Below are 27,116 nucleotides of genomic sequence, written 5' to 3' on the forward strand. Positions count from 1 at the left end.
CAAAAAGCAAGTCTCCATTTCAATGTTGTTGTTCTATTAATTTTTTTGACCTTATAGATCTAGTTTACTCACCTTTTTACACTTAAATTTTGTTATTGGCTATATGTTCCAATTAATTTTCATAGATGGGCAGGTGTAACATAAAAATAAGTATTGAACTGTAACATAAAAATGCAATCCACATCGTATCTGACCAGATAATGAATTGCTTTAAACAATAGTAAACTGAGTAGAATTCACAGTAGATTGAGACTTTGACAGAAAATGAAAAAAATATATAATATAAAATATGAAAACAACACATTATTAATTTCATGAGTTTGAAGCGCTTTTCTGGATTTACCTTCATCAGGAACGCTCAAAGCTGAATATTTTAAAGCCGAGGATGTATAAGAACCGAATCAGTTAACAGAGCTAAATGTATATGACCTAAAAGTACCTAATAAATCATATGATACCATTTGATTAAAAAGTATATTTCGTCACTTTGTGTTTTATCTCCAATTGCAAGTCATTGAATAAAAAAATACAAGGCTTGTGTGCTTTTAATCAGTTCTTATAATTTATTTGGGTTCAAATATTTTTTTCTTCAAAATTTATGTGTACGCCCGGGCGTTTTGACGTAAGCGTAGCTACGCGCATGTCTTGAAACAACGAAAGAATAAAAAAACTTGTGCAGTCTATTTCAGGTAATCAATCGGTTTACAAAATGGTCCTGACACATATTGACTTTTCCTATCAGATGATTTTAACAAGTCATATGGTTTGTTTTACCAAATATATGATTCTTTAAAATCTTCATTGTTCATCAGGTCCTTTTTTTACACAAGCATCAGAACTGGTTATTCTCTCATATGATTTCTGATCTATCTCTAGTAATGTGAATATCATCTGATAGAAGAAATGAATTCCAATGAAAATCAGTTCTAGATTTTGTAACTGCAAACTTAACCATATGGTGGAATGACAAAGATCATCTGTTAGGGAAGCTTTAAAAAAAATAGAAACTACAGCCAATCAAAATATCATACAATCTAAATATAACTTGAAAAAGATTAAATATGTCATACAATCTAACCATGGTTTGAAAGAAATAAATATGTCATACAATCTAAACATGCTTTTAAAAAGATTAAATATGTCATGCAATCTAAACATGATTTGAAAAAGATTAAATATGTCATATAATCTAACCATGGTTTGAAAGAAATAAATATGTCATACAATCTAAACATGCTTTTAAAAAGATTTAATATGTCATGCAATCTAAACATGCTTTGAAAAAGATTAAATATGTCATACAATCTAAACATGATTTGAAAAAGATTAAATATGTCATACAATCTAAACATGATTTGAAAAAGATTAAATATGTCATATAATCTAACCATGGTTTGAAAGAAATAAATTTGTCATACAATCTAAACATGCTTTGTTCAAGTATATTGTTTTTCTTAAATTGTTTAACATTTCAATTGATATTTTATAGTGTGTCTTTCTATGTTGTGATGTTACACTATTGTTTCAGATAAGGGTGAAGGTTTGGTACCATTAAAAAGTTTAATCCCGCTGCAATTGTTTGCACCTGTCCTAAGTCAGGAATCTGATGTTCAGTAGTTGTCGTTTGTTGATGTGGTTCATAAGTGTTTCTGGTTTCTCGTTTTTTATATAGATTAGACCGTTGGTTTTCCCGTTTGAATGGTTTTACACTAGTAATTTTTGGGGCCCTTTATAGCTTGCTGTTCGGTGTGAGCCAAGGCTCCGTGTTGAAGACCGTACTTTGACCTATAATGGTTTACTTTTATAAAATTTTGACTTGGATGGAGAGTTGTCTCATTGGCACTCATACCACATCTTCTTATATCTATTTGAAACAATTCTTTGAAATATTAACTATACTACTGGAATGTAAATTTATAAACATTTTGCAGAGGGAGTAAGTGTATGCCCAATAAAATGAAACTATGGAAGTTGGAAATCAAGGACCACAACTCTAGAACTGTAAAAAAGAAATGGATATATAATGACCCCAAATTCCAAATCTAAATCTGTTTATTTTTGTATATTTATACATACATTGTAGTATAATTACCCACTTATAGAAATTTATAGAATATATATAACCTTTTAACTTTGTAATACAAAAGTTTACATTTAACACTTTGGACCATTTCTTTTTATAAATAAACATAAAGAAAAATGGTTTTCACATTTTCAAGATGACAGGTTTGATATCTTATTTAGCTCTTATCACATTGAGAGAGAGTATCAAGTGTTCTATACATGTGTCCAACCTATACTCTAGTGATATTCAAGGTAGATTAACTGTATACTGCAATCTCACATTTGTAAAATAGCAGTTAACAATCAGTCTAGGTCTTTGCTTAAATCTGCAAATTTTGAGACAAATTGGCAATGAATGTGTAACACGGTTTATTAAAATAAAGAAAAATAAAATGCTCCGCAGGGCGCAGCTTGATACGACCGCAGAGGTCGAACTCTGAACAGTTGGGGCAAGTACAGACACAACATTCAAGCTTGATACAGCTTTGCATTTGGATTGTGATTAAATATTTGACACAGCATAGGTTTCTGACACAGAATGAATGTGGTCTAAGAACTTAAAAATTTTAAATTGGACATTCACCTATTATGGTCTAATATCCAAAATCTAAATACATGGTTAGATTCAGCATATCAAAGAACCCCAAGAATTCAATTTTTGATGAAATCAAACAAAGTTTAATTTTGGACCCTTTTGACCTCAATGTGGAGAAAGTTGATAACGGGGCCCAAAAATCAAAAAAAACTAAATACATGGTTAGATTCAGCATATCAAAGAACCCCATATATTCAATTTTTGTTGAAATCAAACAAAGTTTAATTTTGGACCCCGATTTGGACCAACTTGAAAACTGGGCCCATAATAAAAAATCTAAATACATGTTTAGATTCAAGATATCAAAGAACCCTAAGAATTCAATTTTTGTTAAAATCAAACTAAGTTTTATTTTGGACCCTTTGGACCTTAATGTAGACCAATTTGAAAACGGAACCAAAAATTAAGAATCTAAATACACGGTTAGATTCGGCATATCAAAGAACCCAAATAATTCAATTTTTGATGAAATCAAACAAAGTTTAATTTTGGACCCTTTGGACCTCAATGTGGACCAATTTAAAAACGGGGCCCAAAATCCAAAAACTAAATACACGGTTAGATTCAGCATATTAAAGAACCCCAAGAATTCAAGAATAAAACCCCATTGAAATTGGTCAAGAAATAAGCAATTTATACGAAGTATCTTCTTTTGCACAATACTGTGCAATTAAATATTTCTTGCTATTGCGCAATACTGTACAATTGACAATTTCTTGCTATTGCGCAATATTGTGCTATTGGATATTTCTTGCTATTGCGCAATACTGTGCAATTGAAGATTTCTTGCTATTGTGCAATACTGTGCAATTGAAAATTTCTTGCTATTGCACAATACTTATTATATAATAATTTACACATCCTGTTTGGTGTGTATCTCCTACCATATCATTATTATTTGCTTTTAAATATAAATCAGATATAACCAACTTAAAATGGAAAATTTTAAAAGAAAAAAAAAGGAAAAAAAAAAAAATCCCCCCCCCAAATTTCTTTATGATTCATCACCCCCAAACTTAATCCTCACCTTCCCTTTGTGGTATGGTACCTTGCAGTACAATTTCAGAGAGATCCATACACTTGAACACAAGTTATTGTCTGGAAACTAGAAAAATGTGTTTTTTGGCCCCTTTTTGGCCCCAAATTCCTAAACATTTAGGGAAATTACCCCTAAACTCAAACCCAGCTTTCCCTTTGTGATATGGAACCTTGTAGTACAATTTCAGAAAGATCCATACACTAACACACAAGTTATTGTCCTGAAACTAGAAAAATGCTTGTTTTTTGCCCCTTTTTGGCCCCTAATTCCTAAAATATTGAGGCTATTACCCCCATCATCAATCCCAGCCTTCCCTTTGTGGTATGGTACCTTGCAGTACAATTTCAGAGAGATCCATACACTTGAACACAAGTTATTGTCTGGAAACTAGAATCAAAGCACTGTAAGCGCTGTAGGCAGTTAACCAAAAACCAAGGCAAACATAATTATGAAAACTGTGGCTATGTTGCTTCATTTTTTTTAAGATTTAAAAGAACAAACATTAAACATTCATATATTGTACATTTATGTTCATTTAATGAATTAATTATTAAGGCAAATAATTCATATTTTATCAAGGTTTTCCAAAGCAATGCATATATCAAGTATATTTTTAATGGTCATGTGTCTGCAGTGGTACAAGTTCGAAATGATTGCAGTTATTCTAGTTGATAGTTAACGTTGGTATTAGTTGACTGTTAGTAGTTCAAGTTGACTTAGTACGAGCTTGTAATAGTATGCATGGACTTGCTTCCCTGGAAAGAAAACTGAGTTTGTGTTCTACAGTGCAAAAGTTATGAGACACAAATCAGACAAATGTTTACTACTACGGGGATCAAAGGTGAGGTCTGACTGACCTACCCATAGTAAATGTAAATAACCCCCGCCTTCACCCCAAGTCCATGATGTCTAAGTTTGGAATAAAATGACAGGTGATTATAATAAAGTTGGTCAAACATTCTTGGGCTTGAAAGATATGTTTTCTTTAAAATGAGCCATATTAAAATGAAATTTTTTATAGAACCAGAAATTATTCAAAATATAATTAAGGTAAATTCTTTAAACCTACTCATTTTTTGCATCAATAAAATTTTATAATAAACAAGAAATAATTGTAACAGAATGCTGTTACGAAGTCTCCCAAACAAAGCTCCCATAATTATTCATTCCCATGGTCGCCTGACATTGGGCAAAGTCTAGTACACATTGATTAGGTCTAGTAAAGTGATATGCATATGTGATGCCTATGAGATTGACCTTGTATGTCATTCAAATCTGTTTGAAATGACGAACAGGAATGAATATGGTTTAGGAGTTGGTATCTCAAACTTTTACAAGTTCTTAAAACACACACAAGAGGGGATGGGGTGACCTTAGGGACTACCCCTATATTTCATTTGATTTTTTATGTTGTCCCATACATGAATATATATATGGTTTAGGGGTGGGGATCTCGGCCGTTATCAAGTTTTCAAACAGGAGGGGGTGGGGTGACCCCAGTGACTTCCCCTATATTTCATTTGATTTGTTATATTGCCAAATACATGAGTATATATGGTTTAGGGGTGGGGATCTCATCTGTTTCCAAGTTATCAAACAGGACAATATTTCATTTGATAAGTTCTGCTGTCCCATACATGAATATATATGGTTTAATTTAGAGGTCGGGATCTCGACTGTTTCCAAGTTCTCAAACAGGAGGGGTGGGGTGACTGCAGGGACTCCCCTATATTTCATTTGATTTGTTATATAGTCCCATACATGAATATATATGGTTTCGGGGTGAGGATCTCGACCGTTTCCAAGTTCTCAAACAGGATGGTTTACAGTGACCATAGGACCTGCCCCTATATTTCATTTGATTTGTTATATTGTCCCATACATGAATATATATGGTTTAGGGTGGGGATCTCGACCGTTTTCAAATTCTCAAACAGGAAGGGGTAGAGTGGCCCCAAGCACTCAACCTATATTTCATATGATTTGTTATATTGTCCCATACATGAATATATATGGTTAAGGGGTGGGGATCTCGACCGTTTCCAAGTTCTCAAACAGGAGGGGTGGGGTGACCCCCAAGGACTCCCCCTATATTTCATTTCATTTGTTATATTGTCACATACATGAATATGTATGGTTTATGGGATCATTATTTTTTTGTATGCTCCAATGAACAAATTATGTCTTTAAGAGAAAGGTATATACCTACATATTACACACAAAATCCTTCCCAATTGAAACTTACTGGTCTATTATCACACTGTAACGTGCCACTGCTAACAAAAGTGTGCATGTTTCTAAGACATATTGAAAAAATATTTTCATAATACAAAGCATGTTACAATAACTTCATATCCACGTTGCAATTAAGAATTTTGCAAACAAATCAACCAAATATGGTTTATTTCAATTTTATTGTATGATATCACTTATTTATTTATTGTGTGTCTTGCTTGTAAATGTATAAGTATATATGTAATTGCTAATGTATAATTGTTATCCTCTTGTAGCACCATACGTGTGCTTAAGTTTAAATAAATTGTCTTGTCTTGTCTTGGGATCTTGACCGTCTCCAAATTCTCAAACAGGAGGGGTGGGGTGACCGCAGGGACTCCCTCTATATTTCATTTGATTTATTATATTGTCCCATACATGAATATATTTGGTTTAGGGGTGGGGATCTCGACCATTTCAAAGTTCCCAAACAGGAGGGTTGGGGTGACCCCAGGGACTCCCCTGTATTTCATTTGATTAGTTATATTGTCCCATACATGAATATATATGGTTTAGGGGTGGGGATCTCGACTGTTTCCAAGTTCTCAAACAGGAGGGGTGGGGTAACCCTAGGGACTTCCCCCTATATTTCATTTGATTAGTTATATAGTCCCATACATGAATATATATGGTTTAGGAGTGGGGATCTCATCCGTTTCAAAGTTATCAAACAGGAGGGGGTAGAGTGACCCAAAGGATTCCACCTATATATCATATGATTTGCTTACATTCAGGTATCATATAATCTAGTTGCACTATTTGTGAAAACAAAGTAAGAAACTTCCAGCTATTTTAACTGACCCTTCAAAATTGAGAAAAAAATTGCAGTAATATGTTTACACTTTAAAAGCATCTTTCATGCATTATCAACATTTATCACTGATAAAGAAGATTTATACTGTCACCAGGAACATATATATTGTTAGATATACTGTTCCCAGCTGTCACATTGTATTGGATTTGGACATTAAAATTTGTCAGAAAGTAATTTTGAGTTTCTGTATCAAATATTTTTTGCTTTTTCTTTCTTTTACATATATCTTTTGGTTTCCATTTCTAGTGTTTATATTTATTTACCATGCATAGATGTATTTTGTCACCTGCCTGAAATTTTTTTTTTGTAGTTGATCTCCAAAACCCGGAATTACCCTTATCCGCTTCCGGAATCGGACCCGATATTGTAATTGTCTACACGGCATCCATTGTTTTTCGATGTTGTTTTTGTCAGTCAGATACGATTTTACTCGAATTTACACATTACTTGTCGGCGATTATCTGTATAAAGCTAGCGGTTGAACAAAATGAACATCGCTGTTATGAATAATAAAGATGAAAATACGTTTTGAGATCGTTTATTTAGAAACTTTGGTAAAAAGGTTTGCAAAGTTATTTTAATTTCTTTCAAGTGAAAGGTCCGTCGGGCGTAGCTAGTAACCAAGTCGAGAGTCCGATTGCAAAAGTGGAAGGTCGCGGACCTCGGACCACCGCTAATTTGAACCCCTGCCTCCAAATTGAAATGATACGAAAATTTCGTCTTCTAATTTGAAATTGCCGCCAACAGCATGAACAGTTGAACTTATTAATAGACTACTGACGTAGTTGTACCACGTATTGACGACAAACAATATTCCTACGACTTTTGCCATTTGGGAAATCTAAACTACTTGTCTTTAAAGATTTTCGGCGATTAAATATTTCATACAATTGTTCTTTGACATCTTAGCCAAAAGCACAGGGGATAATAAACTACATAAGGATTCCTAATGTGCTCTACTTCCTATGTGCAACTTCAAAACTTTTGGGTGGTTCGACGATCATTTAAGGTTTTTTCTGGTCATATTTTTGTAATCCAGAATTAAAAGTATGAAAAAACTATTCAATTAGTTATAAATAACATTATATCCAGGTAGATAATAACAATGGCACGTATTTCAGCATTTATTGGGTAGAACACAAATCTAGGGTGCTCGCATAAGGCAGCTTAACTGCCTAAAAATGCTTATTTTTGGCCCCCAATTCCTAAACGTTTCGGCAATTACCCCCAAACTCAATTCCAGCTTTCCCTTTGTGATATGGAACCTTGTAGTACAATTTCAGAAAGATCCATACACTTACACACAAGTTATTGTCATGAAACTAGAAAAATGCTTGTTTTTTGCCCCTTTTTTGGCCCCTAATTCCTAAAATTTTGAGGCAATTACCCCCAAAATCAATCCCAGCATTCCTTTTGTGATATGGAACCATGTGGTACAATGTCAGAGAGATCCATACACTAACACACAAGTTATGTTTGCTTATTTTTGGCCCCTTATTCCTTTACTGTTGGTACCATAACGCCCAAAATCAATCCCAACCTTCCTTTTGTGGTATTGAACCTTGTGGTAAAATTTCATAGAGATCCATTCACTTAAACTAAAGTTAGAGTGCGAAAACCAATGTGTCTTTGGACGACGCCGGACGATGACGACAACGCCAACGTCATACCAATATACGACCACAAAATTTTTTTTGCGGTCGTATAATAAGTGATTTTTTGCATTATCTAGACTGTTTTAACAAATACCAAATACTTGTTTTTGTTCGACTGTAGCAAGAAAACAAGTTTGATGACACCATTTTTTATTCTATTTCCTAAAAGCATATTTTAAAACATATCTTCTCATATTTCATTTCAAAATTCTATCTCATTGACTTCTTTTATTCAAAAAAAGTGTTTTTTAAATGAATAATCTATCATGCAAAAATATAAATTTTGCATGACTAATGTAACTTGAAAAATAGCATGGTGACCCTTACTTTCTATTATATTTTTTAAAAAAGCATGGTAAAACTACATTTTGGCAAATTATAAGAACATTCTATCTGAGGAAAACATATAGTAATGATCCATCTTAACAAACTGTAAACTTGCCTTAGTCAAATTCTTTTAAACAGAACTTCGTTATTATATCTCATAATGTATATTCCACATTTCCTTTTATTCTTGTTGTTTTCAAATTTGAATGAAATCTTGTCTAGATAATCTTCATTTTAATAAGATAAATTTAGCTATATTTTAGGTCAATTCTGGTCATATAGCTCTTCAACTGCTTGGTTCTTATACATCCTTGGCTTTCAGATATCGAACTTTGAGCGTTCCTGATGAAGGCAAAACTAGAAAAGCCCTTCTGATGCATAAAAGTTATAAAGTGTTTTCAATTTTTTTATTTTTAAATATATTTCACAACATATTTATGAACTAAAATACCTGACAAATAATATTGAACATCTATCTCAATGACAATTTTTCAAAACATAGATATAACCCATATCCTTTATCTCCCTTATTTTGTGGTATACTACTGTGGATTCATTTATTTTCATGGATTGAGGAAAAATAGTTTTTTCATGGACATTTGATTTTGTGGTTTTTCAAAGTTTTCATACAAGCCTATAAAAAATTTGTATTTCGTTGAACATTTAAATTCATGGTTTCCCTTAACCTAAAAAATCCATGAAAAAATTGATATCCCATAAATAACAATCATGATAATGATTCCACAGTATGAAAAAAACATTTAAAAATGGAGTGGAGTGATGATAAATTTTTAATAGAACATTTATTACAACATTATTTATTTAGTTTTAACACATTTGGAATGAAGTTTGCTTTTTCTACAAAATCAATCATACAAACATTGATACCATGAACTCCGGTCTGTTTCTCTTTCAACCACATAACAACTCGAGGAGCTACTTTCTCAGCAAGAACATTGTGTAAACTGCTATTCAAATGTGCCATGATGGTACCAGCTCCTGGAGTGAGAACTCCTTGTGTCACGTTAAACACGTCTGTTGTTTTGCTCGACTTATAATTTGACTCAAGGAAAGTAATAAGATCGTGTACATTTGTAGTATTTGCCCATGGAGCTTTTATCGAAGTGTTTGGCCAAAACATCATATTGCCTTTGATAACATCATTGTGATAAAACACAATCACTTGTAAACCCTGTTCCCACATCATAGATAAATTAACACTTTCCATGTCTAAATGTGGACACATTTTACTTTCGAATGTTCTTAAAATCAAATCTAATAGTTTTTCATGGTGATTTAAAGTCATATCAAAGAGATGATTAAAATCCAATAATATTATTTCTTTTGGATGTTCATCCAGAAAAGATTTGATTTCATCTAACCCAGATGTTACTGGCATGCCATATAAAGAATGCAAAAAGAATATGCCTTCTTTGTCCTTTCTTGATGCTACTCTTAGATCAAAGTATCTAACACCATGTTCTAATTGTTGTCGGAATGTCAGGTACTGGGTAACTGACCATTCTTTCATCACAGATTTCCCCATATCTCCAAACATTGAAATAAATGGTCTGATATCAGCCTTGTCTGGCCCTATCTCTGAGCTTGTGTCCAACTCATATGAATATGAATTGTGACTTCCTGAAAATGCAAAACACAAAATGATATTTAATAATCTAATAATTGAATAAAAATAGTGACATTTTCACATTTCATAAGAAGCTAGGCACCATGAAGGAGGGTCTGGATGGGGGTCCTTCATTTTTGTATTCTTTATTTTTTTAGGCCATTTTTCTCTATTCCTTATATTTTAGCACCCTATTATTCTCTACTCTTTATTTTTTACCCATAATTCTCAATTCTGTAAACCCCCATCCAGATCCTCATGAAGAATGGCTGTCACCCAAATACAAACCAACATCTACTGATACTAAAAATCAAATTCAGTCATCAGATTGAAAAGGAATCTCTGCCTATATAAATATAAAAAAATATCAACACAAAAAGCAATGTATTAGTATTAAACGCAACAGGACATATACAGCTACCATTCAATTATTGAACTACATTTTAAATCATGTTAATTGATATATTTAATAAACTGTATTGACTGTTGACACACAGATATGAATCTCCTCTCTGCAGAAAATTTGAAAAAAGACAACTTGATGGCCAGCAACATTGCAAGAATTCAAAGTCACTGGACCATGACCTAGGGCACAGGGCCTTGAATTTTTCATTAAACTGATTTGTATTGACAGTAATGTAACTTTATAGAAAATATCATTAATCTATCACAAGAAGTTTCTATCAAACTGACTTAAGCAGAAAACTTAACACAGGCGAGACAAAAAACTTATTTTCCTGAGATAAATATGGAGACAATGACAACTGTTGAGTGATACTAGACAATTTAAAGGTATATTCAATCGAATGATGGATAACTGTTACACACATTTTTGTCTAATCTTTGTGGAGGATGATCAAAAAGCAAGTTTTATATATGCCGTTATCTTTCAACCGTATTTCATTTTTGGATTGCAGTGCATGCATATAGATTTGAAAAATGAACAAACAAAAAATTATCTCCACTAAATGTCATAAGGTTATCAATCACATTGTTTTGAAGCTAGCTCTATGTGTAGACTGTAAAATGCTCACATGAAAAGTCTCTTTGTTTTTATCCTTCTTTAAAAATTTTTGTAGACTTGTACGCTTTATTTTCAAATCATAATTTATTTTTACCACAGAAAATAGAGGTTTTCACTATGCTTGAAAACTGTATACAACTTAAAAACACATCAATAGTTTACATGAATCAATTCTACTAGCATTTTTATCAACATATCCATGCAGTTGTAATATAATTATGCAATGGACTGTATATATACTTTGCTTGGAATTAGGACAGTTGCTAGCTTCTATATGAAATTGCTAAATATCAAATTTACTTCACTGTGTAAGGACTTAATAAGAAGAAACTACTTGACATTTAACATTGAAAAGATAGAGTTTTCAGTGTTTACAGGGGAGGTAATATTTTGACATTTGATTTCCCACTCAATTCAAATGTTTTGGTCTGATTTAAGGCTTACAACTTTAGAAGATAACTTCTGATCTCTCAAACTTTTATTACGTTTGGTCTAAATTTCAAAACAATAACAAAAATCATACATAACTGTAGCCTTGCTCACTGCTTGACAGTAGAGCCAGGCGGAATACAACAACATGGTTTCGTCAATTGGATGTTAGAATGATGCATCATGGGATAGCGTCATTTCTTGACACATGGCGGGAAATATTTTTATTGCCATGAATTTATTGAAAATTTTTTTTAATTTCATATGAAATGCAAATTTCGAAATATTTAGCAAGTATAATCCAAACATTATTGATAAACATCGTGAATCAACAGTTAATTAATGATCCAATCGATATATTCCTTGTAAATAAAACACGCACATGTGCAGTAATTCAGTCCTGTTCAGCGCTGAAAGTTGGTCACGTGGATTGTATTACACCTGGCCCTATCGACAAAGTATTAGATTGGGTCAGGATGCCAGGCTAACATTACTGCTGTTACACAAATATCAAGAAGGAAGATCAAGGTGCAGCATTTAAAATTGAAGTTGTATTAAATATCAAGTAGAATAAGGTCAAAGAAAATCCAGAAAGGTATTTCTGAACAAGCAAGTTGTAATAAGCATAAAGCCAAATTTTGTTATGAGTATATTATTTCCAGCATGATGATTGCCACAAATTATTAAACAATAAAAGAAAAAATAATTTGTAAATGTAAAGCATGTGCTTTTGATACTTGTTATTCACTTAAGAAGGCTCAAGGATTAGCTATTATTGTTCACCTAGCAATTATGATACGTTCCTGAAAGTTGAGCAACTCCGGTACTTTTTATAAATTTTAGGAGTATCTGCTAAGCAGTATCAAAAGGCTATTTATAATATGGAAGACGGGATTGTTGGTAGATGTCAGAGGTCAACAGACATATTGAAATGTAATCTTAAGAACTTTCTGTTAAAACTGGTTAAAATTGGTCATGTCATGTCATTGACCTAATCAGAATTTCAAAAATATTTAATTTGAAATAATTTATTTTTAGTAACAGAGGTCAACATTGTTGAAAAAGTAATATAAAGCATTTCTCCTACCCAAATTGATTTAATAAAGTTAAGCAGTTTAAAAAAAAAAGAAATTGTCTCAGTCAAATTCAGTTAATTAAATGTCATCTTGAATTACTAGCAGGTTCTTATAGTTATAGTTTCAGAGTTTTGAAATGGGAATACCCAAATATCCAAATCTGATTAAAATCCTATGTTGTGATATGAATGTATCCTAGAGAAAACTAACAGCTGATTTTAACGAGATTGCAAATATTCATTCCTCATTTTGATGAACAGTTTCAGAGAAGATACCCACAAATTGCCATGCTGGTTAATAGTCTGGACTAAAAAATAGAATTTAAAAAGACAGTACAAATATTGGTGTCATATAATTGGTTTTATTGATGACGTCGATGAAAATATGAAAAGTAAACATGCTAATCATTGCCAACGGATAAATAATGGATGAAAGTGATAGTTATATTTCACATTTTTCATGGTGTAAAAGACAAGGCACATTGAGTCAAAAAGCCAAGCAAAGATGCTGTATATCATAACTTAATTTCATATCAAGTCATAAGACAGGGGCTTAAAATCTGTTAATATATGCCAGTTGCTGCTGCATACAACTTACCACAGCTGTCAAAAGTAAAAATGTGTGTAAAAATATATCACTTGCAACTAATTCTGAAAAAGGGACCTTGATGTATGGTAATAAAGACATACATACGTTAATTGTGCTTTAAGCAATAAAAGTTGAATGTTATCAACAATTTGATTATTAAACTGGGTGTAAACCAGATATTTCATATCTTAATGTTATTAAGAAGATTTAGTGCTGATGGAATTAGTCTTTAAAACTTTTTGTTTAATCTATTCAAAATGTTTTGACCATGAATGGTTGAGAGCTTGACATACTGTATAGCCTCCTGTATATTTTTGGAAAGTGTATGTTGCCCTTAATGTGTGTTTTGGCAATTTGTGTCAGTGGGCTGCTGTCTCATTTGTTGGTGTTTACTCCATATCTTCATGTATCATGTTTATTCATATGAAGAAACAAAATAAGTTTTCAATATCACACATGTTTAAAAATGGCATTTTCTACATGACAGAGAAGAGATAAAGATAACAGGGAGGTTCTTGGTAGTTAATGAAAAGATTTCTTCTACCTTAAAAAAAAGAGCAGTATACATCTACAGAATCTTCTGGATGATATCTGTATGTGATAGTTGGATTTCATAAGTCACTGAAGACATTTTTTATTCCCATACCATTAAAACTAACCACTGGTATAAGTATTAAAAAGAAATGTCTAAAAAGTTAAAGAGAATATAAAGTTTTAAAAAAATGTCCTTTGGAACCAAAAAATACAGTTGTATATAATTGTACTTTCGAAAGTAAAACTTCAATATAAATATTAAAACCCTAATGCATAGTTTTAAAATCAATATCAATCAGTAACATGACCACATCTGTTATTTTCTGCACCATTTTGTAATTTTACTTTCCTACTTATGTCTCCTGATTTAACTAACTGAATTCAGTTCAATGTCAAACAAATCTAGTAAGAAGAATATCAATAGTAAAACATACCTGGAATAGCCAACTGGTTGAGTGGAACAGTATGTAAATGCTCCGGTAATCTTGACATCCAGTTAATAAAATCTTTACATTCTGCCATGTTTACTGTCAATTTAAGATTGTCATTTCTGAAAGAAAATGAGATCTATATCATAGTTAATTTTCCTTCCTACTTATAAGAAACCAATTTGTTTATTTACACTTACAATGTACCTTGCTTAGCTGAAAATTTGAGATATAATTATAATTCTGTTCCGTTTTGGAAATATATATAGTTGTTAGTGTGAAAATGAGTTTAATGCTAATTTTCTAGAATTTCATGTCAATCAGATTTTGTACGGTGCAGGAAATGGGAGAACTTTGGGAAAATATACAATTTTCAGCAACTAACATGCACTGTCACATTGTTGATGATTAAGTGCACCTTGTTTATGGCTCTTTGCTAATCTATGTTTATCATGCTATATTTTTTTAATATTGTCTTACTTTTTATTTTTTTTCTATTGATCATAATGTTTGTCTATTCATCATTGACTAACAATTGCCAACTAGATATCTTATTTTTTGCAAACCACTGCCAGAAGCAAGTTTTACTACATGCTAACATGATCTGTACGGTATACTATTACGTATTTTATACTATAATCACCAAGTCATCAAAGCCCCACTTTACTCATGTTGATAGATATTATACGTAAAAAGATAACAGGAATCAGGCGCCGATCCAACCCCCGGAACACCCCCCTGGACCCACCAATGGGAATTCCTTTTAAATATTGGAAAGTTCAACAGACTACACCATATGTTTTGACTTATTGAAAAAAATCAATTATAAGTCATATGTGTACTGGTATTGTGTTTCACAAGAGTGGATTAAACACAATTTTAATTAATTGATAAATATTACAGTCCTGTAATCATGGCAATAACATGAGTCATTTTATTGTGATGACATACATGTAGATATGATTTAAATATATGCAAATGCCGTTGATACCTATCTTGCAAACCTGTTATCATCATGAATCATTCAAATGTAAATTTTATTCTCCTCTAAAACCTCTTTCATACATTCATATCAGTATCAGAAACTATTTTTCTTTCTAAAACTTTTTCAATCGAAACTAATTAGTCCATTAGATGATTAACTTAATTTCATTACATTTGAAACTGACAATATATACATTTATCATGTTTATTTTAAAGTACATACATTTATAAGGAGCTGATAATCTTTACATATTTTAAAGGTTCTACTTGAAGAAACTGTTTCTCCTGTAAAATATTAAACATATTAAATTAGAAAGGAACAGTTTGAGCACAAAATCTTCAATAGCTGGTTAATTACAGGAAATCTGAATAATAAGATTAAGTTCAAATTCTTACATGATTTTATGACCTATATATATATGTGTTAAAGACCCATTGGTGGCCTTGGTCTGTTTTCTGCTCTATGGTCGGGTTGTTGTCTCTTTTACGCATTCCCCGTTTCAACTCTCAATTTTATATATCATGTAGCAACTGTTCATGCTGGTGTTCTGATTCATACAGTACTAATGTCAACATACAAATTTCTAAAATTATTAGCAGCCTAAGCAGGCACAGGCACTTGTTTCAGTCCATGGGAAGGTCAACAGTCTCTGATATACAATTTTTTTCATATTTCTCATTTGTAAATTATACCACCTGTGACCTCTTCAATTAAGATTAAAAAGGATTTTTATGACACCTGTCAATAAAAATTTTAGCAGGTAAATGGAAGATTCAAACTCATCAGATAATATATGAGGACTTTTTGAGAGTGGTGCACAGTACATGTACAAAATGTATTTATCAGACACTTACATGCGATATATGTACTAAAGGTAGATGAAAATCTATAGGTATTATAATGTACCTCTGTGAAATTGAATCAGATTAATATATTTGACATAAAAAAAGAGACCCTGTCTGGATATTTTCATATACTTTGTTTCTTGATTGGGTTGATTTTGCATCTGTTGCATGGAATTTTAACTTATCCATGGAGATGTTAGTTTGTGTTATTTTCTTTTGCCTGCATATAAGCATAAACACATTAATATGACATAGATGTACTGCTTAATTTGAACTTATTATAACCAAGAAAGTACTATGCAAATGAAGTATAAAAATACTGTTGTGGCATACAAGTCACTAAACACAATGAAGTTAATTTTTTGTTGTTTTCACATTTACCATTCCAGAATTATGGCTATTGATCATTGAAAAAATTCAATATTTTGTGGTTTCTGGATGACAAGATTGATTTTCCTCATTTTTACCTAAAACCTTCCAGAGTTACAGCACTTGATTATTGGAAAAATTAAAAAATTATGGTTGCTTGATAATAAACTTAGACATGTTAGAACCTTTTTTGAAATTTTAATGGAACTAGACAAAATCATGATCTCTCAGTTTCTGTGGGCAGGGGTATTTGCAGGGCTGTCAAGTTTTCATGAAGAAAATGCGTGAGATTTGGCAAAAATTGTAAAGATCAAAGATCAAATAAGCATGAAAATGTGTACGACTTGACGGCACTGGTATTTGTGAGTACTAAATCACCATTGATCACCTCTCCAGTTCAAGTTGTAAGTGTTATGCACATGAATATAAACAATACAATGAAGAATAGAAAAAAAACTATTTGGACCAGAATATTCAACATGTTGAATGTAGACAGTATATGTATGGAAGATTAGTCCAAATAATTAAGACGTCTTGAAAGGCTTTTTTAATCTTTTGCTGCGACGCCTTCCTGAGTAACGTACATGATGTAATTATTTGGACTAAATCTTCCATTAGTCCGAATAATAATGATGTCTTGAAAAGCTACTTTAATTGTCACAGACATCATAATTATTTGGACTGATAGACATGATAGAAAATTAAGGATTATTTGTAGAATATTTATTTAACAGTCAGGAGACTTACTTAAATGAATGATTTTTTAAATCACTGATTCAAGTAACATTATGTCCATAAAGGTTGGAAGTAAGAGTTGTCTTTCTTTAATAATCACCTATTTAAGTAGTACAAATTAATCACTAGACTAAGTGATTTAATTTTATTGTAGCTTTAAATATAGAATACTAATGATCCAGGGACTAATTATGTTGCTAAAATTATCAGAACCAACATCTGTGTTGATAGGATGACCGGGTCATGTCAGGTGATGACCTTGTACTAAATCTAGGATAATGACATAAAAATCACTTGTTTAAGTATCATACCTCAATTTCCTTCCAAAAAAATCACTTCTTTAAGTATCATTATTTTAATAACCCCCACTATTTTCAACACCCCAGAACAGTGAAATTTTGATAGCGAACAGTAGAATTTAAAATTACATAATCTATAAGATGAAACCTTAAATTTTACAGGAAAAATACTCCCACTGCTGGGAAAAATGGGTTTAGAAAGTAACAGTTCATTGTGTAAAGCCATTTTTATAGCATTTTTTCAACTAAAATAGAATTTGCAGCTAAATGATTTCATAAAAGGCACAAACCTTGCTGCTTAAAAGAAGCAAAAAGTTAATTTTTTTCCAATTTTACTAATGAAAAGATATTATCTAAACCTATGTGTTTAAAATTTTGGTAAACTACAAAATCACAATTTGTCACAAAACTTTGAATTTGCTACTTAAATAAGTGATTTAAAAATCACTTATTTCAATAAGTCCCCTGACTGTGGTTAATGAAATAAAAATATAACAAAATGATACTTAATGATATTTAAATTTTATTATTAGTAGTGAATCAGTTGTTATTTCACGGTAACTGAAAGAGTCAATATTGAAATTTAAGAACAAAAGAGTCAATTTCAGATGTCATTAAGCTCATTATTAAAAATTATTGTAAGTTGTTAAATATATATAAATTCTTAGATATCAGGATAAAAATGTTGGTTGATATCTAGAGTTGTCTTCCCTACCTTCCCTTTCATAACATAAAAAAGCCTTTCATTTCTGATATTTTCATATATTAATTGTATATTTTGTCATCAATGTGTTGCTGAAAATAAATCAAATCATTAGATACCTTTAAACATTTCAATCTCATCTGAAAAGGTGAAAAACTTGCTTATCATCACATCCTGAATTAGATCAGAGTTGTCCGTCTTTGGTCCCGGATTAGTAACCAGTTGTATACTTCCGGTTATCACATGAAACAGGAAGTTTCGTTTTAACTATTTTAAACAACTGTCAAAAGTCCCCTGATAATGGAAACTTGTTTAATTGAGCTTCTTTGATGAACACTATTATAGAAATACAGATCCGCAAGTTTTCTACGCATGACAGTTTGTGTAAACCGATATGATGTGTTACTATTAATGATTAACAGTCCTTTGACTTTGTAACAATGAGCTCTACTAAATATGATGATTCTGCTGAAAGACCCTTGTTTGGAGAGCCACAACCAAGGGTAATAAAATGAAGTTGTTATATTTGTTATAGGCATATCATTTTTCATTAGAGACATGTAGAGCCACCCTGATCCTGATCATACGGTCAAGTTTGACAACTTGTCTCGCGATACTATTTTGTTTCCTTATTGAAGCTTTATGGTACACTGTTCATCAAGGTACTTTAAAATACTTGTTTAGATGCTGGATCGGGATTCAGGGCTTGCCAGCTCTTGATATTGGCAGGGTTTTTTCTGTGTATTTTGGGAAAGAGGACCCTGGCCAGTTTTGGAAATTTTTTCACGCGCTTTTCAATGAAATTGGGAAAACAGCAAATATACCAGATTTGAGCTTAAGTGTGTTTAGTTCATTAAAAGTTATCTTTTATTGTGAAAATAAATTAAGAAACTTCCAGAATTTTACTGGCCCTTCAAAATTGAGAAGAAATTACCTCTTGGAATTGTAGTTGTATGTTTACACTATAAAAACATCTACATGTAATATCAACATTTATTGATGATTAGGAAAATTACTGTCACATTTTATTGGATTTTGACTTGAAAATTTGTGAACTAAAACAATACAAATCCTTGACTAAATGACTAAAAGTAATTTTGAGTTTCTGTATAAATTATTTCCTGTTTTTTCTTGTTTTCCCATATATCTTTTGGTTTTTAATTCTAGTGTTTATATTTCATCATCAACATGTATTTTGTCACCTGCCTGGAATTATTATTTTTTTATTGTATTTGATCGGCAAACCCGGAAATACCCTTATCCGTCCCGGGAATTGACCTGGTATTGTAATGTCTTCATTTCCGGTTTATGGCATCCGTTGTTTTTCAATGTTGTTTTTGTCAGTCATATACGATTTTACTCGGATTTACACATTACTTGTTGGCGATTTTCGGCATAAAGCTAGCGGTTGAACAAAATGAACATCGCTGTCATGAATAATAAAGATGAAATAAATTTTGAGATCGTTTGGGAATTTTGCTCCCAAAATTGGGAAAAATGTAGGGTATTTGCCATTGGGATTGGGTCCGAATACCGTACCCTGTGGAATGCTAGAAAAATCCATGGCGGCCCGCATTCACAATATATGGTGTGAGCATACTTGTCAATAGTCCAAATAATTATGACGTCTTGAAAGGCTATTTTAATTTGTTTCTGTGAAGCGTCACAGAATTAGAATAATCTCTCAAGACTTCATAAATTAAAATAAGGCGTCACAGAAAAAATATTAAAACAGCCTTTCAAGACGTCATAATTCAGCTGTAATTATTTGGACTAAACTGTCAACTGGCTCTGATTTTGCATGTCACACCCGCGACTTTTCTATAGTTGCATGAGTCATCAAATAACCTGTTATTTTGGCATTTGACCCGTTTTCACCAGTATTCTTGTGCCTTGAGACTTTTTAAGTATGAAATGATATATTTCATAAGTGATTTTCCTTTGAAATACTGGCAAATTCATAATTCTGGAAGAATTCTTCTTTGACAGGAAGTTCAACTAGCAGTGTAAACTGTCAAATCAAGTGACCCATTAAGTTCATTTCACTTGACAGCTTTGGTGTCAAACACATAGTTATTTAACACCAATTACCTTAACCTAAAGTCATAAATAATTTGTGTAATATTTCAAAGATGTTTGACAAAAAATTTGAGTTATTCCCCTTTTTGCTACATTTCACAGTCTGACAGTAAAAACTATATTTAAGGTAGCACAATACAAAGATTTTTTTACAATCTCCAACCTTTAAAATGATGTTACTTTCTTATGACTGCATATACACATTAATAAAAGAGGTATATATAGATAGATAAAAGATTAATCTTTTAAATGAATACAATATTTTTGTTATGTAATCATTATGTAATCAATTATTATGCAATTAATGGCAAAATCTTGGTCAGTTCACTTGAATGAATTTAGCTCTGACATCTCTATAACTACACAAGAAATTTTAACGTTATCTTAATCAACACAGCAGGAGCTACAAAAGGGTGTCTCAAATTATCACTATCATATTCCATTCCCTCATAAATCTGTAATTAGTGTAAACATCCTTACCACATAAAAGTAGAAATTATTTGATTAGGTGTAAAATTTGATCTATACATTCTATCCAAAATCTGAGACACACTTTTGTAGATAATGGCACTAGGAACAACATATTATAAAATCAACCCTCTCAAGGTATCCATGAAGAAGCTAATTTCAATTGAAGTGGAAATTTCTTGTAAAATTTTGTAGACACAGTTAAAATTATAATTAATTACATAATTGTTGTATAATACTAACATTGCATTAATTTGAAACAGTAATCTGTTAGCTATCCATAAATATAACTTTTATAAATTTTCAAGCATTATAAAGAAAGTTACAGCATTTTAAATCTGGGGAGTTGGAGGTATACAATCTTTGTATTGTGCTACCTTAAGTGATGTTTCTTTGAAAAATAGATTAAATCTAAGGCAAATTGAATGCAATGATATATAAGAATATTACTTAAATGATTTCAATTTTCTAAGGACAGATTTTTTTCATCTCTACTTCCTTTGAATGCTTCAATTTTAAATTAAATATCAACTAATATAAACTACTTTTAAATGTAATATATAGTAAAGCTCTTTAGAGTGACTTAGCTATGACAAAGCATGAAGCAAGGTTGATTTAAAACTTTGTGAATATAACATTTAGAGGGGGTATGCCTGGAATAGATATGGTATAAGAAATTAATATTTTAATGATTAATAAGTGCAATTAAAAAATAAAATCAAAGTTTTAAATTATTTTCAATAAATACTTAACCATGTGAACATGTTTTGGAAACTTTTCGATTTTAAAATATAAAAATTGTCCCCTAAAAACTTCAGCTGAAAAAAGTTTGTATGCGTTATGACCTGAGATTTCCTTATTCAATATAGGTCATGACCTACATTTTCATTTTCAGTGATAGGTATGTGTGAGGGATTGACCTATTTGGTTTCAGTATTTATTAAATCTGCTGTAATCTGTTCTCAGTTCTGACAATATTCTTCCTATTTGGGGGTTTGGTGCGTCAAGTTGTACATTCTTCCCAGCAATAAGTACCAGATTGAAAAGTTGTCTCCCAGTTTCACTGATTGTCCATAAACTTTGGAATTTCAATTTTGTAGACTTCTTGACTGCAATTCTTACATCTGACATTGTTATGTTTTTGTTAAGATTTGTCTTTTTCCCTTCTTTAATGCTGGTCTTTTTGTACCATAAATTGCCATTTCATACCATGAAAGCAAGACAACTTATGAACTAGCCCACTGCCAAATTGCCCCAAACTTCCTGCACTCATGTTAAGCAACTCGCTCCACAATAATGAAAAGGAGTTGAATTCCATTGAATTAATGCCTGCAAACTTGCCCCACTAATGAAATGGATCCATATCTTGCTGAATAAAGGCCTGCCAACTAGCCCCACTAACTAAAACGAGTTAAATCCAGCTGAATAAAGGTCTGCTACATTGTAACTTGCCACATAAGACAGCTGTTGCATTCAATAGATACAATGTATGATCACTTTTTATAAGATGGAGGAGTTGATAGGTTTAAATACAGGGGGAATTATACTGCTTTACATTAGTGGGGCAAGTTTGTTAACATGAGTGGAACAAGTTGGTAGAAAGTTGGGGCGATTTGGCAATTGGGCAAATTGAAATGGATTCTCATGCCATACATAGCCATCTTGTACCATATGGGCCAACTGCATGTTTATCATTTCTTATCATATAGACTAAACACATGTTCGCAGTATTTTAAACCAGATTTCTTATAAGTTCATATAAATTTGTACAGTACCAACATATTTTTCAAATTTTTTTTTTTTTTTAATCAGAGTCATTTCTAAAAATCATATAACATTCAGTTAAGCCTTATACATTGTATTTGTGTACAGGGTTTATCCTTAATTCATTTTTCAGCTATATAAAAGTTGAACTATTTATGATACAGTTGATTTAAGACCATTGATATGGTTAATAGTCTCATTAGCATCCATCCTTTGCAGTTTCTAAATATAATTTATTAATATGAAGAATAATTTTTATTCAAGGGAATTTAAGAATTGGACCCTGTGTACATGGTGTACATATGTTTTACTCTTTCTTCAGCATATAGGGGCTGGGCAGTATTATTCCTGAAAACCAATAATTCAGCTTTGAGATTATGCAGAAAGAAAGTAGTGTTCTCAATCAAAATCTAGTGATCTAAAGATGGTGAAAATACCTGGGGTCAGATAAAAAATCTTACTTAAAGAAGTAATTTCTGAGCAGAAAATTACCTTATTTCTCAATAAACATGATAAAAGTGATTTTTGCATGAAGGTCCAGATACATGTAACAGTACATTTTCTAGTTTTAAAATGTTTAATGATATAAGAGTAATTATGCTCAGTTTGTTTATCTCTGCTATATTCTTTATGACATATACTTTGAATTGGAGAAAAGGTAACACAATATAAAATCACTCTTTTACATGTACATTATGTGTAAATGTGTTGCACATTTTTGTAATTGCAGTAGTAATAAAGGTAGATAACTCTTATTTTCAATTATTATGAACAAAACTTAACTGAAACAAGTGATTTCAATATCACTAATTCATGATAATTTAAGTAATACTAATTTCCCTGATAAGGTTATGATAACCATTATATTTAGAATTATGTTGAATGAGCATCTTAATACATGCAGGTCATTTCCAATGATTTTCAAGTAAATTTTGCAGTTCTAACAGGTTGTATTGAATTTAAAGTAATACAATGTAACACAGTTTATTGTGAAGCTTACTAATCAGGTGTGCTTAAACAGTTCTTGTAATCTTGTAAAGTGATCATTGAGCCACTCTCATATAGTTATTGTGGCAGTCAAATTATTGCCTTAAAATATGGTGTAAAGCTGGTGAGATAAACAAATTAATGTACATTGTACATGTATCACTGAAATAAATTTAAATGACAAAAACAAGACAATAAAAAAGAAAACAGATGAAGTCAGTGTGCAATAAAATAACAATAGGTAACAGTCTGACATGTTGAATGTTTTATTGATGAATCACTTTAAACCAGAATTGTAAGGTTTAATTATCAATACTGAAAAAATCATATTTTTATTTCAGGACCGTATGCTGAACCTAATTGTTGGCGTTTTCACTTCAATTGCAGTAGTTGTAAGTATAATTTAATATAACATTGATAAATCAAAGAAATTAGATATGAGAATTTTTGTTAAATTTAAAAGCTAATTTAGAAAAAATGGTATCCACAATACATGTACCAATTTTGAAATAGATATTTTTAAATCAAATTAAAATATATTTTTATTTTTAAACATCAGGATTGTTTAAAAGGCTATTCAAGTTAAGAAGGGAAGGTTAACAAATCATGGAAAATTTACAGTAGATTGGTTTCCCATTTTTCCAATGACATTCAGACTGACCCCAGTTGCAATCTTCAAAAGATGCATTCTATCTCTCTACTGGTATGCCATTGAACTTAACTAAGATGTAAGAAGTAAGTTGTAGGAGACACTTCTGAGCATGCAACATGAAAAAACATGAAAAAATAAAACAAGAACGGGTTTGAAGAAGGCATGTTGTGGTAAAGTTTCACTGAATATCTATTTACCCTTGGCACTCTGATAAAAAAGATGTTGGAAGATATTTAGGGGAAATTTAAAATTCATAAGACAAAGAGAATCTGACAATGCCATGGCAAAAAAGAAAAACAAATGACCTTAAAACAAAGAAGTTCCACTTGATGACTTAAACTATACCACTTGGAACCCTTGGTTTAATAGTTTACTGATAAGTAATTAACAAAATGGTAATGACAATGCCTTCTGACTCTAAAATAAAATTTATATATAAATTTTCTTCTCTCTGCAGAATTGATTGTTGTTTCTCAACAAATCATCATTTTGTAGTATTAAACATTTCCTGAAATTTTGTAACATTTCCTTTTTCAAATAATCTAATTTGGTTTGCATTCATGTGCATAGACATTGCTTTTAATATATATCTTGATAAAGATGTTTTTCTTGTAATTTCTTATGAAAATACAAGCTTGATTTGACAGTAAAATTCATGGAAAATACATGTATATATCATTTTTCGATTGATAAAAAAAATGGGAATTGTTTAATTTTCGCAGTGCAAAACAGTGATATCCAAACAAGAGCCCTTTACTTATATTTATGAAAGCAAGGTAATTATTAAAATCCAACAAATAGATCATCAGTTAAAACATTATCAGAAATTACAAAACAAACTCTATCCTTTAACAAAATACATCTATAGCCACAACAAGGGGCCTTGGTGGCCGAGTGGTCTAAGTAGTTAAACAACTCTACTACTAGCCTGTCAACACTGATGTTGTGAGTTCAAACCCCACACATTGTAGGTGGGTTCTACTACACTCTAAATAGAATAGGATTGCCAATTTTCTTGCCAAAGGATGGTGGGCCTCTCTGTTGCAGTTCATCTTCCTCCACCAATAAAACTGGTTGCCAGGAAATAGCTAATAGTGCTGAAAGTGGTGTTAAAACACCAAAACATCAATCAATAAGACATTACAAACAATAAACATATTTTAATCATACAACTTAATTCAAGTATCTACCTTCAAGTTTAAAACTTCATGAAAACAAATTTTAGCTAAAAAAATATATATATCCTTTGTTTTCGTAAGCTTAGATATATATAATACTTGTAGGTTTATCATAATTCATTGTTTCAGTGATTTTGGAAATCATTAAGTTGTACAATTAATTATATATATACCAAAATGTACTTTTATTGTAATGTTCTGTTTCAGGTCACCTTAATAAGTGCCTTTATATTTCCTCCAGGAAAAATAAATGGAGTCAATGTATTTTTTGCCTGTATTATTGTGCTTATTTGTGGATCACATTTATTCTTGGTAGGTACAAAATTAGATCATGTTATAGATTATAGGTTATGTAGTTTCTCAAATGCTAAAACTGCTTCAGATAAACTTTTCTATGATTGCTTTCTTAAATCCATATTTTAAAAGATATTCATGATTTTTTTTGGTAGAAAATTTAAAAGAAGAATTTCAATTGTGTAAAAATGCATGTACTTGAGAGTTAACACTAACACCAAATGACTTCTAGAGCAACAAAATTTTTATTTACAGTTTTTGTTTTAAGTTTAAAAGACAGACAAGATCAATATGAGCTATAAATTTTGTAGGTACATATGAGTACATAACTCGTAAGTTATAGCTCATATTGATCTTAGAGGTTTAACTGGTGTTATTGGTTTAATTCTTGTTTTGGATGTTGTCAATAACAACTTTTGAATGTTCATGTATGTTTTTGAAATATAACCCTGAATGCTTTAAATTCTGAAATGGTGAAGGCTGATTAAAATCAAATATCTCATCGGTCCCGTTTTCTCATTTGTCGCGTCCACGCAACATATGAATAAACAATAGCAAGTAAGCGGTACGATTTTGATAATCCTCAGGAAATAGTGAATTGTTTTATTATTACACATTTAAAATCCATTCCATATTTTATTGATTAATGTGCAATAATTGTGTTATATTTATTTTTTCACAGATTTACTGGTATAGACAGGGTGACTTGGAGCCAAAATTCAGGAAAATGATAATTTACAATGCAATAACAATAATTCTTCTTTGTTTATGTGGAAACTTGTACATTCATGACTTGGGAAACAATAAATAGAGTCTCAGGATACCATAAACTAATATTTAATATTTACATGCATGCTCGTGAATAACTTATGGTTGTATATGTATTTATGTATATCCTCATTACACATGCTTTATATATGTAATCCATGAAATGGATTAATTGTTACTTTATTTTAAAAATAAAATATATTGCTTTTTTATAATCTGATTTGTTTATTTAAAGGTAAACTGGTTACCAGTATGTGTGAATAAAAAAGGCTTGCCCAAAAATTGTATATCCATCTACTGCCAATATTGAAGTATGTTGTCAGACATCCAAAGTTCAGGGTCTCATTGATCATACATTTCAGTTCTGTGTATTGCAAAATTGATGATGAAATTGGCTGCATCAGCTTAATAATTCAGCATATAAAACCAAGTCTTTAAACTTTTATAGGGTAAGTCTGTTTGAAATACAGGCCCTGTACCTACGCCTTGCTTACAAGGGTCTGGCAATGCTCTGTT

At 31.3% G+C, this 27,116-nt stretch overlaps 2 protein-coding genes across 3 annotated transcripts; one reads left to right on the forward strand and one right to left on the reverse strand.

Annotated features, from left to right (window-relative positions):
• Positions 1-9,161: 9,161 nt before the first annotated feature.
• LOC127723616 (PI-PLC X domain-containing protein 3-like) lies at positions 9,162-18,638 on the reverse strand. Of its 2 annotated transcripts, XM_052230321.1 has the most exons (4): positions 18,530-18,638; positions 15,682-15,743; positions 14,481-14,596; positions 9,162-10,409 (listed from the first exon to the last, which is right to left on the reverse strand). In XM_052230321.1, exons 3-4 carry the CDS (start codon positions 14,566-14,568, stop codon positions 9,583-9,585), a joined length of 915 nt encoding a protein of 304 aa, XP_052086281.1. In that variant the 5' UTR covers positions 14,569-14,596; positions 15,682-15,743; positions 18,530-18,638; the 3' UTR covers positions 9,162-9,582. The 2 variants fall into 2 exon arrangements, with proteins under 2 accessions (XP_052086281.1, XP_052086290.1); XM_052230330.1 differs by lacking the exon at positions 15,682-15,743 and having other exon boundaries at positions 18,530-18,619.
• Positions 18,639-18,760: 122 nt separating this feature from the next.
• On the forward strand, positions 18,761-26,811 carry LOC127723630 (transmembrane protein 243-like). Its single transcript, XM_052230334.1, has 4 exons — positions 18,761-18,913; positions 24,050-24,100; positions 25,746-25,850; positions 26,515-26,811. Exons 1-4 carry the CDS (start codon positions 18,851-18,853, stop codon positions 26,641-26,643), a joined length of 348 nt encoding a protein of 115 aa, XP_052086294.1. The 5' UTR covers positions 18,761-18,850; the 3' UTR covers positions 26,644-26,811.
• The last annotated feature ends 305 nt before the right edge of the window (positions 26,812-27,116 follow it).

The sequence above is a fragment of the Mytilus californianus genome, unplaced genomic scaffold, assembly GCF_021869535.1.
Source record: "Mytilus californianus isolate M0D057914Y unplaced genomic scaffold, xbMytCali1.0.p SCAF_1, whole genome shotgun sequence".
Lineage (NCBI taxonomy): Eukaryota > Metazoa > Mollusca > Bivalvia > Mytilida > Mytilidae > Mytilus > Mytilus californianus.